The sequence below is a fragment of the Mirounga angustirostris genome, unplaced genomic scaffold (assembly GCF_029215605.1).
Source record: "Mirounga angustirostris isolate CCGP_5_RB_7025 unplaced genomic scaffold, mMirAng1.0.hap1 SCAF_3, whole genome shotgun sequence".
NCBI classification, from domain to species: Eukaryota; Metazoa; Chordata; class Mammalia; order Carnivora; family Phocidae; genus Mirounga; species Mirounga angustirostris.
Window position 1 is genome coordinate 120,215,099 of NW_026991711.1, and position 19,400 is coordinate 120,234,498.

At 33.1% G+C, this 19,400-nt stretch overlaps 1 protein-coding gene across 2 annotated transcripts in view; it reads left to right on the top strand.

Moving 5' to 3' along the window:
• The window catches only part of GALNT13 (polypeptide N-acetylgalactosaminyltransferase 13), a 544,730-nt gene that overhangs the window by 383,909 nt on the left and 141,421 nt on the right, over positions 1-19,400 (top strand). For both annotated transcript variants that reach the window (XM_045867449.1, XM_045867450.1), the window contains exon 9: positions 2,839-3,019. In XM_045867449.1, the coding sequence (XP_045723405.1) occupies positions 2,839-3,019 (181 nt within the window). The remainder of the gene's footprint in view (positions 1-2,838; positions 3,020-19,400) is intronic.

Consider the following 19,400-nt stretch of genomic DNA (forward strand, 5'->3'; position numbering starts at 1 on the left):
AAGAAACCATGGAATTATTTAAACACGGAAGTAAAATAAAATGACTAAATTTTTAAAATACACTGTGCTTTCTCAGTACAAAACAAATTATAGGAGAGCAACAGTGAGCTCAGCAAGACAGTTGGTGATTAGGGCAAGGATGGTGGTGGAGAGACAGAGAGAGATGGATATACGGAGAATTAATTTTATAGATAGGAAAGCCAGGATTTGTTAACAGATTGAATATAAGTGATGAAAAAAAAAAGAAGTCAATAATGACTTTTAGGGTTTAGCAAGAGGGAGGGCTTCTGTTTTCTTTTTCATTTCTTTTTTTTTGTTTGTTTGTTTTTGGGTGTTTTTGTTTTTGTTTTTGTTTTTGTTTTAATTGACCACCAGAGTTAGTGGTGGCAATGTTTATTGATGATTGAAAGGACTAAAAGAAAGTCAGACCTCGCTGACAGGGCCAGGATGAATCAACAGTTCCACTGCAGACATGTTTATTTAGGTGTATCTGAGACATGCAAAAGGAGAGACCAAGTAGATTTGGATACACAAGTATGGATCCCAGAAGAGAGGTCTGGGCTGAGATGTCACTGTTGAGGTTGTGAGTATTCAGATCGCATGCAAAACAATAGGATGAATAAGACCACTTGGAGAATGAATAAAGGAAGGTAGAAAGGTAGAGGCTAACATTTAAATATGAATTTAGGGTGAAAAACATACAAACAGTATAAAGTACTGGGAGGAAAAGCAAGACAATCCAAGAAAGGATTCTACTAGATATTCATTAAGGGAAACATTTGTGTTTTTCACCATGGCAGTTTTGGGAAACTGTAAAAATAAAGAGCATTTCATTATGAGGAAGAGAAACAACATATGTCCTAAAAATTTTAGGTTAATTTACAGTGAGGGGAAACAGAGAAATGAGATACTTTGAACCAAGAGAATATGGACCAAGGGAAGAACTTTTTGATGTGTTTGTGATCTTTTTACTTGTTTATCTATTTTAAAAATCTATTTAAAAGATAGATTTTAGAAGATGTTATGTGAAGGTAAAACATTATCTAATAATGAGCAAAATTGTTAATGTTTCTGGAGAAAATCAAAGCAAGTACCAGACTAGTGAAGTTCTTAAGATCGACTTAGGCATATGGTCTAGACGGACGTACAAGTATTGATTTATCTTTGACAGGAGAAGGATCTGCTTCCTCCATTTTAATGGGATGGAAGAATGGAAGAATTGCATAATTCCAAGAGGGCTTATAGATTTAATGTGACAAAGATGAGAGAGTTACCAATCAATTAAATACTCTGATTACTTAAGAATGCTCTCTCCTGTCTTTTGAGGGCGATAGTGAATTCCATTCCATTTTAGTGTTAGGTTGAAACTTCTTTACTGTTCACATTATGCTGTTTAAACAATTAGAAATGAGAAAGAATAGATAGATCGCACATGTAATGCACAAGCCAGTGTTGATGAATATAACTTGTTATTTACCATCTTCCATCTTCTGATAAAAATGAATGTCTCTTACTGCTACCCAAGCCCAAGGACAACCCTCTTCTAAGATGAAAATTGCCTGAGGGGTCGACTGGAGAAAACTTTATCTTTCAAAATAAGCAACTCTCCTTAAAATAAGAACAAAAAAGAACAATGTTAGTTACAATATAAAACCCAATCCTTCCAATTACATATAGCAATAACTGTGGCTCTTGTTTATTGGGATAAACAACCTGTAGCACATATTCAATGTGTTACATGTATGTAACAAACATATATATGTGTGTTATATGTGTGTATATCTATATATACACATGCATATACACATATGCTGTTAGTATAACCTATGGCTAAACAATGTAACTTTATAGAAATAAATGTGTTCAGGATACTGAATAACTAGCCTCAACTACACAGTAAATCCAGGACACCAAGAAGTATATGACATATGTTTTCTAAACTTTGTAGTTTTAAAGGAGAGATAGTGAAGTAAACAACTGCTTACAAGATGGTGTAATCAGTTCTTCGCGAAAGAATGTTTAAAGGAGCACCTGGGTGACTCAGTTGAGCACCAGACTCTTATTTCAGTTCAGGTCATGATCTTATGGGTCATTGGATCAGCCCTGAGCTGGGCTCTGCGCTTAGTGGGGAGTCTGCTTGAGGATTCTCTCCTTCTACCCCTGCCCCCACTCATGTGTGCTCTCTCTCTAATAAATAAATAAAGCTTAAAAAAAATAGAAAGGATGTTTAAAGTACAAAAGTCACAAAATACTAAACCTCTCCACATAGCTTCCTAGAAGAAATGACTTGGAGACAGATTTTGAAGGATGCATACATGTTGAGCAGATGTAAAGGAGTCCTAGCACATTTTAATAAGAATGGCACATCCAAAGGTGTAAGACACAGTGGATTAGGAAAGCTGAGAATTAAAGGTCGTTTAAAATTGCAGATGAATGGAGCATAATCGGTTTTTCTACGAATCAAATTTAGTTATTTACCATGGCATCTAACACCTACAAATTCATTAATTCATAGCAGATTTTAGATGCTAAATATCTATTAAATAGCAATTAGGTTAACTACTAGAAACTGAAAATTTGGTAGTCTGATAAAGGCACATGAAAAAATAAACGCATCTTACTTCCACAAATCCAATGCTACAATATTTACATAGGTAAAGCTATTCTAAATTAGAATCTTTTGCCAAACTGAGTATACCTGTTCTAAATTTTGTGCCTATCCAATGTTTGTTTGAACCATATAAAATCTAAGATTTGGCCTTGGTTAGACTTGTCAGACAATAAATATTACTGCGTTATTTACAATGATTGTGATAGATCCATTGCTCCTTTTCCCAGATTTGGCAATGTGGAGGCTCTCTGGAGATTGTGACTTGCTCCCATGTTGGTCATGTTTTTCGGAAGGCAACTCCCTACACTTTTCCTGGTGGTACTGGTCATGTCATCAACAAGAACAACAGGAGACTGGCAGAAGTTTGGATGGATGAATTTAAAGATTTCTTCTATATCATATCCCCAGGTAAAGATGATTTCTTCCTCTGCAGGGGAAAATAAAATTTTAAACATGCGGAATATGTGTTTCATTATTGCTACTCTTCTACTAGTTTAAATAAAATGTTGTTTATCACCATAATATTACAGAAAATCGTGTTTGAGAAAGTTGTACTATGAAGTCATTTTTCATCTAAAGTGAGAAAGACTACACTTATCTCACATGCCTAAATACTCTCTTTTTCTTTGTTTCTTTCTTGGCACAAGAATCATGCTAGAAAAGTGGAGTGAGCAGTACACAGAGAGATCCAAATATAGTTAATATGTATTGGCTGAATTTAAGAAAAACAATATTTTTAAGGAGAAGTAAGCCTAGATTTCCTTGTTTCACAAATAAAGCTGGCTGAGTTGGTAAAAAATTTTGCTAATGTTTAAAAAGAGATGTTTTCTACTGCCTAAATGATTTCCTGAAGATATAGGATGGTAAATTATGCAGATATTAAAATGTATATTTTTAAAGAATATTAAATGACATAGCAAATTACTCATTAATTGATATGTGGAAAAGCATAATATAGGATAATAAAATATTACCCTACTTTAGTTACAGAGAGTAGATATGGAAATAGAAGAGTAAATGTAGACTATCACTGGGTGGTGGGACTGTGAGTAATTTCATTATTTTCCTTTTTATACTTTTCTAAATTTTTAAAAATAAAACATACTACTTATTTTTAAAAATTTATTTTAAAAGAATTTAAAAGGAAAATAAATTTTAATAAAGAATTTTAAAAATGTTTTAAAGAATTAAAAAAGAAAAAAAATAATGTGTGAGGACATTCCATACCTGAGGGCTGTGATTATAAATGATCTCATTTTTATAATTTCCTAAAATTTTTCCAACATATTACTTATTAAAAAAACAACCTCTGAGACATTACATTGTTTTTTAAGGAAATATGATAAGACATTATGAGAAGCTACAAACAAAGAGAAGACACAGGGGCCTTCAAGATCTCAGAGTTTAAACAAAAAGACCAAAGCATAAATTAATACAATGGGAATTCAACTGTACTGATACAATAATTTTTAAAGTTCTATTTTGCCAATTTATGTTTAGGCCATGTGGTCATCAATGACATTATTATGTAACCCACAAGAAAAACAACAAAAATTCATGCTCACCTCCTCTTTTCCATGTTAAAATCTATTACATGGTTTGGAAAAAAACAGTTTGGGTTCCTTTTTTTTTTTTTTCAGAATAAAAATTTTTTTTAATTTTTTTTATTAACATATAATGTATTATTTGTTTCAGGGGTACAGGTCTGTGATTCATCAGTCTTACACAGTTCACAGTGCTCACCATAGTACCTACCCTCCCCAATGTCCATCACCCAGCCACCCCATCCCTTCCACCCCCCTCCACTCCAACAACCCTCAGTTTGTTTCCTGAGATTAAGAGTCTCTTATGGTTTGTCTCCCTCTCCAATTTCATCTTGTTTCATTTTTCCCTCCCTTCCCCTATGATCCTCTGTCTTGTTTCTCAAATTCCTCATATCAGTGATATCATATGATAATTATCTTTCTCTGATTCACTCATTTCGCTTAGCATAATACCCTCCAGTTCCATTAATGTTGTTGCAAATGGCAAGATTTCATTTTTTGATGGCTGTATAGTATTCCAGTGTGTGTGTGTGTGTGTGTGTGTGTGTGTGTGTGTGTATACCACATCTTCTTTATCCATTCGTCTGTTGATGGACATCTGGGCTCTTTCCATAGTTTGGCTATTGTGGACATTGCTGCTGTAAACATTGGGGTCCATGTGCCCCTTCGGATCACTACATTTGTATCTTTGAGGTAAATACCCAGTAGTGCAATTGCTGGGTCATAGGGTAGCTCTATTTTCAACTTTTTGAGGAACCTCCATAGTGTTTTCCAGAGTGGCTGCACCAGCTTGCATTCCCACCAACAGTGTAGGAGGGTTCCCCCTTCTCTGTATCCTTGCCAACATCTGTCATTTCCTGACTTGTTAATTTTCTCCCATTCTGTTGACTATCTTTTAGTTTTGTTGACTGTTACCAGTTTGGGTTCTAATTGACATGCTCTGATTTCTGAAAGTATATATGAGGCTGTGAAAGCTCTTCTTTTATAGATAAAGAGGCAATAAGCAGTATGAACTTTCTTATTAAGATCCAGTATTACTATAGGAAAGAAAAATGAGGGCAATGCATGTGTAAATGTGTGATTAGGCAAAGGATTTTTTTCACACGTTTTCAAGCTTCTTCTATGTCAAGAAGCTATTGTCAGAAACACTATTTCACGCATAGATGTATTTCTCTTTATAGTAGAAAGCCAGTCCAGATATTCAGAGTTGAGTTCGGCAAGAACATGTAAAATTCGTAGCAAGGCAGTGACATTTATATAACCTTTTCATTTTCTTTTGATAATACTTTCTGAATTCAAATCATTACCTTTAGAAATTTATAAGCTCAAATATGAAGAAAGGAGTAATGGAAGAAAGAAATGTGTTATGTGTGATTATATACAACCTATATTCAGGAATACAAGCAATTGAGAATAATTGCCACCATGTGTATTATATCCACTCATGATGAATATTATTTGTAAAAAGTGGTATGTTAGTCTTTTGTATAATTTCCCATTGAGTGAAAAAGGCAGACAAATGGTAGAACCATTTCTCAAACTGTAATGAAATGACAGGCTTTAGAGTTTAAAGGGTAAAAAGGAACGCTTGCTATCTGCAACTATTGACTTTATGTTGCTCAACAGGGACTGTTTGTATATTCTGGAAAGTGTAGTTTTTACATTACAACAAATATCATTTGGAAGCTTATTGTTCTTATGAGATGGGCTCATTTAAATCCAGAAAGGTATTTTGGAAAGCAGAAAAAGAACAATTGGGGAATATGCTGAAAATATCTAGAACTTCCTAAGGGGCATTTATGTTTCTGTATGTCTCAGAAACTGTCAGCATTGCTGAGTGTGGGACCTGCCTGCTGTAGCATGGGCAAACAGGAAAAACCAAAAACACAAAACAATAAATTGCTTCCCAGCGGAAAAGGAAAGGAAGTAAACTGGAAACTAGAGCTGGACTTCAAAAACAATTCTAGCCCTGGGCAACTTTCAGATCACCCAAAAATAGATAAAATATATTGTATTGGGAGTCAGGAATCTGTCACTTGTATGGTGTTGAATGTTTTTTGAGTGAGTAACTATTTTAGTTATTACTGATGGTTTCTGATACTCTTATAATCAAAATCATGGATTTCTTTGCTATCACCTAGAATTGCTGGGATTCTATTTTTCATTGCCTTGAGTAACAGAAAAGTTTGTAAAGAGAGTAGTTGGTGTACGGGGATAGTAGAGGCATCCATGAATGGACATCTACACTTAGAGTCACATGCTTTGCTATAATATACATAGAAACACACAAACACACACATGGATTTATGAAAAACTCTAAAGAGCTTATATTGAGTTGTGTTTAATTCTCTAGAACTTCCTTAATAATCTAGCTGAGGAAATTGTTGTAATTCTTTCTAGAAGGACCTCCATGTATCTGTTAATTTGCCGAAGATATTGGGCATCTTTTATGAGGAGACTCCCATTTTTTACATCAGGGCTTCTGTTACAGAATCTTATTCTCCTCTTATGCAGCTTCTCAAAATGCCATCTTTAAGTACTGAGTCTTTATGAACTGAATTCTGACAACTTTGCTTCCTTTCAATATACCCTATAAAATATTGCCTACCTACTTTATTGTTTGGTTTCTGCTTCAGCTCTGTCCTGAAAAAAGTATTACTATGTACCGTATTGTTTTATGTTTATTACATGTCTCTACATCCAGAGACTTGTAGTTATAGTGCTGAGCAACTTTCCTGGCACTGTGCAGTCCTTGAAAAAATATGTGTTAAATAATTAGAAGACTCAGTGAATGACCAAATGAATGAATGCATTTTAAAAGGAAGCCACTTATTTTTCTTCTTTTCTACTGAATTCTCCATGGATACCTGGTCTATCCCCGGGAATCTCACAAGAATTGCAGCAAATTGGCAGCCTTTGTCCCACTTCTCTGATGCCCTGATTAAGGACTCCTTTGATAAGAGAGAGGTGAAAAGTGCTCTTCATATATCCACGATGTCATTCCTCTGTGTTTGCCAACCGAAAAGAAGGTCCCATTGGCTTACCCCGTGTTCTTAGGGTATGATAATTACACCATAATTATAGGCCCACACAGTAATACAATCTTACCTTCCAGGACTAATATAAAATCAAACAGACACGATTTAGGTAGACAATAACATTCTGTAATAGAGCAGCATAATACAAGAGCCCATAAACTTAAGATTACTTTTACACATGTTGATTTTTATTTTTCTCATGATCCCCATTAATTTGAAGTTACAATGGGTTGTATAAATAACTATGTATGTGAATTACCTTTATCTGATTTATTTTTTCAAAATATTTACTGTATGTTCTAATTGTCTTGGCTATGCCCATTAGCCATTGGCCATATTGGCAGAGCTGGCAGTCTAATTATGTCTCTCTAATGGGTATATGAATGAAGAGTAGAAATACTTTGAAATAGCATTGAAGAATACATTTTCAACATTTGTTTATTTGCTTTTTGGCTGCCTTTTTTAGGATGCAAATACTATAGCATCACTGATTTTTAAAGCCCTGTAGGCTCTTAAGGTCTGAGGCAGTTTTTACTAGTAATTGGGCTGTTTCAGCTTGAGGCAATCTGATTGTCCTAGCAAATCCTTTGAAATGAAGTGATGTAAGCAGAAAACACTTCACAGAGCACCCCATTATAAATGGCAACAATTTTTCCTGTTGGTCGCAGGTAAAAAGCTTAAGAACTTTAAAATGGAGTGTGGTTATAACACTAACCATATATTCAAAATGCCGGCTGTTCTATAAATATTGATTTTCTTTTTGGGAGAGGTGGATTTCTAACTGTGTTATCAATTGACATGGTGAGTAGAAGCAGCTGTCCTTACATAATCTCCGGTTGTTCTTCCTTTTCTTAATGGACAGTTTGTGCTCCTGTTTTGAGCAGAAAATCAAATAGAAAATAGAATTTAAAGATGCCCAAAACATACTTTAAAGGTATTTGTATGTAACTGGGAAAACAGCTTATTTTCCTTTGGCAGTACTGGAGCATTATGATCTGTATTCCAGATAAACAGAAACCACACATTTAGAAACACACCCTTGAACTTATTCTGAAGGTTAACTCTATTTGCTAACCTTTTAAAAATACTTTAGAAAAATCAGTTCATCAAAGGCAGTCTTTGTTAGCACCATCTTTGGATCATTATTAAAGTTCAAGACCTATATTCATTTCTATCTCTTGAAATTTTTATCTATGAAATACAAATGTTTTTCAGCCTGGTGATTTTTTTAAAGATAAAATATTTAATAACCAGCTCTTTGAGTATAGGGCCTAATTTCTTTTATAAGTCATAAAAATGTGGTTCCAGGCTGATTTTATAAGCACAGGTTTGATGTTCCCTGCAAAATGTGCCACATGCAGATTTTTTTTTTTTTTTAATAATCCAGGGATATCAGTTTTTGTTTGGGTTCACATGAATTCATCTGAAAAGAGTGCAGCAATTCTGAACATAAAGTACATTTGCACCTATGAATTTTGTATTTTTATCATTTAATAAACACTTTTTCAGCAGCATCAACCATGGTATCACCTAGTGAATATGATATGATGAGGAAGAAATTCTAAATCATTTTAATATGCTATATTGTAATAACATGCAATTCAGTTATCTGGTCGATACCATGAAATGCTAAATGTGCAAGTAAGGGATGAGAGCTATACTCAGTATTGTTGGTACAATGGACCCACAACTGTTTTTCCTTCCTACGGTTAAACACTTTTGAATTCTTTAAGACATTAGGTCAATTTTTATCATTGGGATTTTTATTGGCCTTTTATGGGTATTTATTTGTATATTTATGATAATACTTCCTTGCTTCTATCTTCATTGGGTAAGTATTTATTAAGTTCCTGATCTGTACTATGCCAGGGAGGGGGGGATGCAAACACAGAAAAGATGTTGCCTTCGCCTTTAAAAAGTTAACCGTCTACATCATCACATTTAATTAGTTTAAATGAAAAATGAAATTAAGTGCTTAATACATGGGGAGCACATTGTGAGGATTTAAAAGAGATACTGATGTGAACTCCCTACATTTTCCTTGATTTCTCCTTCTCAACTTAGAAGCATCAAAATCAAATGAATCTCTAATTCCTTTCTAGTCTACCTGCTAAGTTTCCTCAAATGCCTTCAGTTATCCTCATTCTTCCAGTCATCCCGCATCCGGAAAAACTCCTGATTATCCTGATGCACCTCCAGCCTCAAAGCTTGCCCGCTTTTCACCTACTTTTACCATATTGCTGGAGGACATTCCTAAAAGTAAATTTCATTTGATCTCTCACTTACCTAACAATCGTTTAATTGTTACCAGAAGTAACAGTACCAGGACTTACCAGAAAGTCAAAAATCTGGAATGTGGCCAACATTTATTTTAGTTTCCTGGGAACTCCAGTGGCTTCCCCTGTTGTAGGATTTATGCATTTTTAGAGTATTTCTTCCCTCCACTAAGCTCTGTGAATAAAGGCACTATATTTGTTTTTGTTTTGTTTTGCTTATTTGGTTGGTTTTGTTTTTAGAGTTCATTGAACTCAATTTTTTCTTACTATATTTGTCAGAGGCAAACAAAATATATGTTTCAGTCACCACTTCCACCAAATAACCCTCTGTTAAGCATTTGATATCTATCCTTCAAAACCTTTTCCTATGCATTGGCATACATATACAGACATATATATACATATGTTAAGTAAATATCATATAACAGGTACTATTTTAATTTCCTTTCTATTAACTAGGTAGTATGTCCTATAATGTTTTACATATAATTCACATAGGATTATATGATTCCACCTTTGTAACTAAGTAATATTATATTGCATGGATATATTAAAACTTATTTAATTATACCAATAAAGACAAGCATTTGTCAGGTTTTAGTTATCTATTATTATAAAATAGTTAAGAAGCATACTTGAAACAATATCTTTGTGAACCTGACAGGGTATTTCTGAAGAACATAGCAGCTTAAGAGAGAGAGTTGTTGGCAGACTGCCTGGCTTAATTTAGATCCTCGCTCCACATAACCCCTCTGTATTTACTTAACCTATCTATACTTAGCTTCCTTACCATAAAATGGGAATTGTAATAATAGGGCCTTCCCCATAAAGTTTTTTGAGACTTAAATGAAAAAAGATATATAAAGAACAATGCTTGGCAAATATTAAACACTCAATTAGTGTTAGATATTTGTTATAATTAGTCAGATATATTCACAGAAGTTGATTTATTAGATCATATGGTATATGTTTTCAGAAATTCCATCAAAAAAAGACTGTAACCATTATCCCACCAGAACTCTTGAGCACTTACAATGTGCTATCACCACTCTAGATTTTCAATACTTTTTATTTTTGCATATCTATGTGTGTGTGCACATATATGTGTATATTTATTTATATTTGCATATAGATTTACATGTATGTCTAGTTTTTTTTTTCATATTGCTACTAGAAATGAACATCCTTTTTTTTATTACTTGGATTTCTTCTTTTTATTCGGATCATTTGTTCATTTTACTATTGGATAGCTTTTCTCTTTTATATATCCATAGATATTTATGTATTCTGGTAACTAATCTTCTCTATGCTAAATCCACTGCAAGTGTTTTCTCCCAGACTACTATACATATTGTAACAATTGATATACAAAAAGATATATTAAAAAAGAATTTAATTGTTAAAGTAAAATCTGGCTGGTTTAGCCTTTATGGTTTAAGGGATTATTTTTTGTTAAAACAGCGCTGCCCCCACCCCCACCCCAAGCTTGGCAAATTTTAAGTGCTCCAGAAGTGTTTGTTGAGCAATTTAAGTTTGAGTTTAGTAAAATGCATGGGATTTTTTTTTTTTAAGATTTCAGTGACCTCTGGGTCATAATATAAGCAGAATGCCACAATCAGATGACTCTCCTTATGGAAAGTATTATTTATCTTTATCCATGGAACATAAATAAAAGTATTAGCTTCAACAGTTACATCAGCTATAGCTAATCAGCTACAGCAGTTATAATTTTAAATAAATCTATTAAATGATTATATCAGTTCCCATTACAGTAATTCTTTCCAAGTATCTTGAATTGTATTCATGGTCCATAAAGTTAATAAACAGATGGTATAAATTATGTTTATTGAATGTTACAAAAATATTGAATTTGAACAGTAAGGGTGGATCATTGTATCCTCAGTCTTCGATTAACAACTCAGAAACTCAGATAATTAGCCCCTCAAATGATTTTATCATTACCAAATCTAGGTAGTTTCTAGAGTGAGTAAGTATCACTTAAGTTCTAATATAGATTTATTCACAGAATTATCACTATCTTCTAGAATTTAGATACCAAAATTATTCATACATTTAGTTTCTGCTTCTTCAAATGAAACATTTATAGCTCTAGTCTAATCATTGTGTGTGTGTGTATGTATGTGTGTGTGTAACTTCTGCAATATTCTGAAGTTTCCAATAAGTAAATCCTAGCCCACTTGATTGGATGGTCATGATTAATTTTCATTTCCTTAAAGCTTGTTCAACTAGGCAAAGTAGAAAATTACAACGTTTTTCAAATTGGTGTAAATGATCAAGAACACTTGTGTAAGATGCATGGATTTTTACTGTCAAGAGTTGGCTAAGAGTTTTTATTTGATGTAAGAGCATTAAATATGGATCAAACATGATCCAGGTACATACAGAGGCTTTATCATACCGACTTTCATCTTGTCATCTTCAGAGTGCCCCCATTTCATTATTTAATTTTAGCATAACTAAAATTGAACGGCTTAACACTTATATAATCAATTACATTAAGTTTCAATTCTAATTCTTAACTCAATTGAATGGCTCACTCTGACACTCAGCAGTAGTCATTTACATAAAATTATTGATGGTCAGATGGTTACAAATTGCACATTTCTTATTTCAAATACTCTCAGGCTCAGTCCCCCGCATTAGGTGTTCTGGTAGATTATCTTTGCCAGGATGTCTATGTTATCATCATCTTGTAGCTATTTTAAATAAATTATGAGTTCAGTTCTGGAGTTATTTATTTACATATACTCTCTGAAAAGTGAACAGAGTCAAAGATAACCTTTAGAAAATTAGGAAACATAGTCTTTTCTAGATCCAATAATGACAGAAAGTACATTAAACTTCTCAATTGAGGCTCCTTTAAATCTAAATAATCCTTTGCAAAAATAAAACAATACAAATAAAAAGACTAGCCATATACTTGCCTACCAGATATTAAATGCTAATGACAGATTACCTCAGCATCCTAATAATTTATAGTCTTTTGGGAGTAGCTCTCCTTTAGCATGTTAACACAAATTATTTAGAAAATAAAAACGCTATTGTTAATAGTTATCTTTATCCAATGGGGTAGTAAGGTAAAGAGAGCTTTGCAGCAAGTCTTTGGTATAAAAGAATGTGGGGCAATAGTTATAGGCCAGGCTGGAAAGGTGAATTAGGGAGACAGAGTTAGGGCTTTGCAAAGGAAGGGGGAAACAGTTTCTGAAAAGTTAAAATGCCTATTTGACAAATAGGCTTTTTGCATGCTTTTACCAGAAGCAGCATTAATATGAAGTAGTTACTGTTAATGTTCGGTTGCCGATGCCTGAAGAGCAGGTGGCCGCCATATTGATAATGGTCTATAAGCCACCTGATGCAAAAACTCTACTTTAGACCATGTGCACACATACATGGTCAATGAAGTAAGTACTAATTCATGTTTTAATTGCAAGAGACATGAGCCAAAATTAAGAGATTGTTATACTTTACAAATAAAGTGACAAAAAAATGAAGAACTCAGATCAGCGTTTATTTTTGGTTAGTTTGGCTTACCAAGTAAATTTTATTTATTTATTCATTTATTTATTTATTCAGCAAAAAAATTTAAATAGTACATATTAGCAATTTGACTTATAGCATATTCTAAATATATGGAAATATCGATAAAATATATTAAACAGTTAAATCTTTGTAATTTATATGGTTGAAAGTAAGATAAATGAAGTTATAGTGATGGTGTTCTTATGACTGAAAGTTATTCTGTCAAAATTATCATTACTAAATGAGCTCCATTATGACCTTATTTTAATTTTTTAAAAACTGTTTTGTATATAAATTTTGTGCATTTTTGGTGCAACGTCTCAGTTAACAAAATTTGAGAACTTTGATTAGGGATTTTGTACAACTTAATGGTTTAGGATATTCTATTATTTTAGCATAATTTATTTATATTTCCAATAAAAAATTCCCATCAGAATTAAGAACTTAGTTCTCAAGTGTCTGAATAAGTTATTTAATTGATCAAAATGAACACCAAATTAGATGTAACTATATGTAATGAGTCTTCGATCTATGATATATAAACAACAGGGGAAGGAAGGGGGGCTTTGGGAAATAAGGTAAGAGATGGTGCAATGTTTTTACTAAAATGGGATATTATGTGGAAGAGCTTAGACACTTGTACAGATGCAGAGGATAAGAAATTATAAGCAATTTTAAGTTCTTGATCAAGAAGCTTTCCAGAAATATAATGAATTGATTTGCAATGCAATGAGGCTCTTGTCCTGGTAAATATTCAAACAGAGGCTAGATGTCTGTCTTTTAGAGATGCTTTAATGAGAATTGAGTAAGAGGTTGGATTTGATTTCTTATCAGAACTCTCTTTCTAACTCAAATTCTACTGTCAGAGAAACTTACATATCAATGAATAAAAACACTACATTTATTAGCACCTGGTTTAAAATTGAAAAAAAAAACAGATTTCAACTCAAAATGAAAAACTTCTAATAAATTTTCATGACACAGGAAGCCTTGAAGAAGGGTGACTATATATAATTGTTTGTTTAGGACAGTCATGGTGCATGCCTGTTATCTGGGCATAATTATTAATAGAATCCCCTTTCACTCACAACATTGTCCTGATTTGAACAGTAATTGTTTAGTTATTCTGCTTATGAGGCATTGAATAAATTGTATGTGGAAGTGACTATCTCTGGAAGTGGCTAAGTGCACTGACAGAGATAGCAATCATTATGGCATTGAGCAGGATGTAGACTTCTATGGAGGGAAAGTCTTGTCTTACCAAAATCTAGAGAAAATCCGTAAGTCTTTTAGACTTCTGTACTGTCAGTTTCAAGTAAATGCTCTAGTTCAGTGACTTCTCTGACACCCAAAATAAATGCCCTTTTTTGAAATTCTATCTACAAAGAGACAATTAGTTTTTTAAAAGCTATCTCTTTGAAGATACAATAATGTCACTGAATCCTGATTCATCTTGATAATGTATTGGCCAATATCTTCTTATTAATTTGTGTGATTATAGTAGGGTTACTTTTTCATTTTTTATATGTAGCAAGTTTAAACTTTTATTTACAAAATAGAGTATAAACTTACTCAATTTCTTGGTTATACCAGCAAAAGAAAAATGGTGCTGATATACATATATGAAATACATGTAGTGATATAAGAATATATATTTTTCCACATAATAAAATGTATGTATGCATATATAGACATACTTATGTATATATATTTTTCCACATGAGAAAGAATATATACACACACACACATATATATACATATATATACACACACATACATTTGTGTGTGTATGTGTGTGTGTATTTTTTTTTCCAGATTCAGAATTGTTTGGGAGATATTGACTAATTTCAATCTCATTTTTGGCTGTTTAATATATTGTATTTTCTCTAACAATAATAAAAGTGCCTTACTTTTAATATATTGGAAGGTAAAGCCATATAAAATTCTCATTTTGATTGAAATATCATTATAGGTTACAATCTGATAGCAGATTTCCCCACATGTTTGGAAAACTAAGTAAACATGCCATAATAATATTTGCCAGCATCCTTCTTTCCAAAACTCAGAAGTTCTCCTATAAAATTATTTTGTAATTTCAGGCCATTATGAAATCCTTCTCAAGAGAATATGTATAACAGACATCCATGCACTTTCTGACTCCTGCCATTAAAATCCTGTGGCATCTATTGTAATTTATATTTGGTCAACCCCAAAATTGTAAAATCACATTTTCTTCTTACTGATGTTTATATCTGCCTGATAGTTGCACTGCTAGTGGACATCTTGATGGTTGTGTGTTCAACAATAAAACACATAAATCAGATGAAATATTATCAAAATCAAATATTTTTCATAGTCATAGGTCCTATTTTTGAGGAACTCTATGCAATATCAGGCTTATTTCTGTGAATATTGTGAATCCGTATTTGAAAAATGGACATTTTCAGGAAAAGTTATATATCGAGGTTAGATTTTTCCCTGTCAAATCTGTAAAGTACACAACTGGGAACATAATTTATCATCTCAAATTAATAGTTAACCAATCTAGAGTTTCCACCTTTGACAATGAAAATATAACTTCTTCACTGTCAAATAAAATAAGAAAACTTGGAAGCCCATGCTGATGGGCTGAAGAACAATCTAAGGAGATTTTGCATAGGCTATGCTCTATTTTCTTCCATTGGACTTTCCTGTGTTTAGAGTCGCTATATTTTATTAACAAAGAAATAAACAAGGAAGGAAAGCGATGAGGTGTGGGGCCTCTTGGCGGGCTTCTTAGGCATAGGTTCAACAGATATGTTGCCCAGAAATGTTCATTTGTGTCCGACACCACATTGTGCTTACAGCAGTCTTTTTCCCCATGGCTGTAAGTAGAGTCGTAGAGGAGTGTGGTAGTTAGGTGAGAAGTTACAAATACATGGCCTAATAGGAACCATAGCATGAAAGCTGTGTTTTATTTGTAAATATACTAGCATCTTCTATGACCCACCTTCTCCACTCCCACTCTCCACAAAATTTTCCTTAGTTTTTAAAAAATGTTTAACTTTTTACTGAAGTTCAGCATGATTCAGAAAAGTGCATAGTTTATAAGTATATAGCTCAATAGATTTTCACACCCCAAACACACCTGTGTAACCAGCATCAAGCACAGAACATTCCAAAGCCTCCTAACTCTCCTGCCCCTAGAAGTCCCTCATGCCCCTTCTGGCTACTACCCTTCCATAAATCTGACTTCTAAGATCATAGATTTGCCTGTTTGTAAACTTTATAGAAATGGAATTAGACACTGTGTGCTCATGTCTGACTTCTTTTGCTTGGCGTAATGTTGTGTAGATGAACCATTCTTATTGTTATGTAGAGTTCCATTATGTGACTATAACACTTTATATTGATTCATCTTTTTGTTGATGGCATTTGGGTGATTTCCAAGTTTGGAGCTATTATGAACAGTCTTGCTGTGAGAATTTGTGTACTTGTCCTTGGATGAACATACAAATGCATTTATGTTGGTATGTTCCTGGGAGTGTAACTGCTGTGTCATAAAATTTGTAGTTACTTTTTTACATAAAACTTGTAGGTTTTTTTTTTTTCTGATTATGGGGTTTTTTTTGTTTGTTTAATTTGAGTATAGTTGACACATGATGTTACGTTAATTTCAGGTGTACAGCTTAGTGATTTGACAAGTTTATACATTATGCTATGTTCACCCCAAGTATAGCCACCATCTGTCCCATCACATTGCTATTGCAATATTGTTGACTGTATTCTTTGTATTCTCCAGCTTTGTAGTCCCATGATTTCCTCATTCCATAACTGAAGACCTGTATCTCCCTCTTCCATTCAACCATTTTGCTGAACCCCACCCCCCTCCCCTCTGGTATCCATCCATTTGTTCTCTTTATTTATTGTTCTGATTCTGCTTTTGATTTGTTTTTTGTAAAGATTCCATTTATGAGTAAAATCATATGGTATTTCTATTTATCTGACCAACTTATTTATTTAGCGTAATACCTTCTATGTCCATCATGTGTACTTCAAATGGCACAATCTCATCCTTTTTTATAACTGTGTAATATTCCATTATGTATATATAACATATTTTCTTTATTCATTCATCTATTGATGGGCACTTAGGTTGCTTCCATATCTTGGCTGTTGTACATAATGCTGCAATAAACATAGGATTGCATATATCTTTCCAAGTTAGTGTATTCTTTTACTCTGAATAAATACCCAATAGTGAAATTACTGGATCATATTGTATTTTTATTTTTAATTTTTTGAAGAACCTCTATACTGTTTTCCCTAGTGGCTGTACCAATTCACATTCCCACCAACAGTGCTTGAGGATTCTTTATCCACATCTTTGCAAACACTTGTTTTTTCTTGTCTTCTCGATTTTAAGCATTCTAACAGATGTAAGGTGTTATCTCATTGTGGTTTTGGTTTGCATTTCCCTGATGATAAGTGATGTTGAGCATTTTTTTCATGTGTCTATTGGCCATCTATAAGTTTCCTTTGGGAAAAATATCTATTCAGGTCCTCTGCTCATTTTTAATTGGATTTTTTGTATGTGTGTGATGAGTTGTATGAGTTCTTTATATATTTTAGATATTAACCCCAACTGGATATATCATTTGCAAATATCTTTTCCTATTCAGTTTATTATCTCTTTGTTTTGTTGATGGTTTCCTTTCCTGTGCAGAAGATTTTTATTTTGATGTAGTCCCAATAGTTTATTTTTGCTTTTGTTTCCATTGCCTTAGGAGACGTATCTAAGAAAATGTTGCTATGGCTAAAGTCATAGAGATTATTGCCTGTCTTCTCTTCTAGGATTTTTATGATTTCAGGTCTCACATTTAGGTCTTTAATCCATTTTGAGTTTATTTTTGTGTATGGTATTAGAAAGTAGTCCTTGTAGCTGTCCAGTTTTCCCAGCTATTGAAAAGACTGTATTTTCCCCATTGTTTATTCTTGTTTCCTTTGTCATAGATTAAATGACCATATAAATGTGGGCTTATTGCTGGGCTCTCTCTTCTGTTCCACTGATCTATGTGTCTATTTTTGTGCCAGAACCATACTGTTTTGATTGCTACAGCTTTGTAGTATATCTTGAAGTCTGGAATTGTGATACCTCCAACTTTGTTCCTCTTTCTCACTATTGCTTTAGCTATCTAATGTCTTCTGTGGTTCCACACAAATTTCAGTATTATTTGTTCTAGTTTTGCAAAAAAAAAAAAAATGGCTATTGGTATTTTGATAGGTATTGTATTTAATCTGTAGCTTGCTTTGTGTAAAGCAGACATTTTGATGATATTAACTCTTCCAATCCATGAACATGGAATATCTTTCCATTTGTTTGTGACATCTTCAATTTCTTTGATCAGTGTTTTATAATTTTCAGAGTACAGGTCTGTCACTTCTTTGGTTAAGTTTATTCTTAGGTAGTTTATTCTTTTTGATTCAATTATAAATAGTGTTGTTTTTTTTTTCTCTTTCTGTAATTTCTTTGTTAGTGTATAGAAACACTATGGATTTCTGCATATTAATTTTGTATTAATTAATTAACCGTATTAGCCCAGCCACTTTACCAAATTTGTTTGTTAATTCTCATAGTTTTTTGGTGGATTCTTTAGGATTTTCTATGTATAGTATCATGTCATCTGCAAATAGTTTAACTTCTTCTTTACCAATATGGATACCTCTTACTTCTTTTTCTTTTCTGATTGCTGTGGCTAGGACTTCTAGTATTATGTTGAATAAAAATGGCAAGAGTAGACATCCTTATCTTGTTCCTGAAATTAGAGGGAAAGCTATTTTTTAGCAGTGAGTATGATGTTAGCTGTGTGGTTTTCATATGTGGCCTTTATTATGTTGAGGTTTGTTTCTTCTAACCCCACTTTTGAGAGTTTTTATCATGAATGGATGTTGAATCTTGTCACATGCATTTTCTGCATCTATTGAGATGATCATATGATTTTTATCCTTTCTTTTGTTAATGTGGTGTATGATGTTGATTGATTTGTCAATACTGAACTGTCTTTGCATTCCAGGAATAACTCCCACCTGATTCTGGTGAATGTTCTTTTTAATGTATCATTGTATGTGGTCCACAGCTTTCTTAATTATATTTTGGGGTCAGTCTAGTCTTCCCCAGGCATGGACCAGAGAGGCTAACGAGGGCTCTGTTATTCTTCTACTTTCAGATACCATTCCATTCTGGTACTAAAAGCCAGATCTTTCTCTCATAAACCTATGTCATCCAAGATTCTATATTTAATTCTGAACTTCATCCCAGATCAGACTCCTGGGAACATTAACATTGAAAGGAGGTTTTTTGTTTTTGTTTTTGTTTTACCTGTAGAACCTTTCTAATAAGAGTTACAAGATG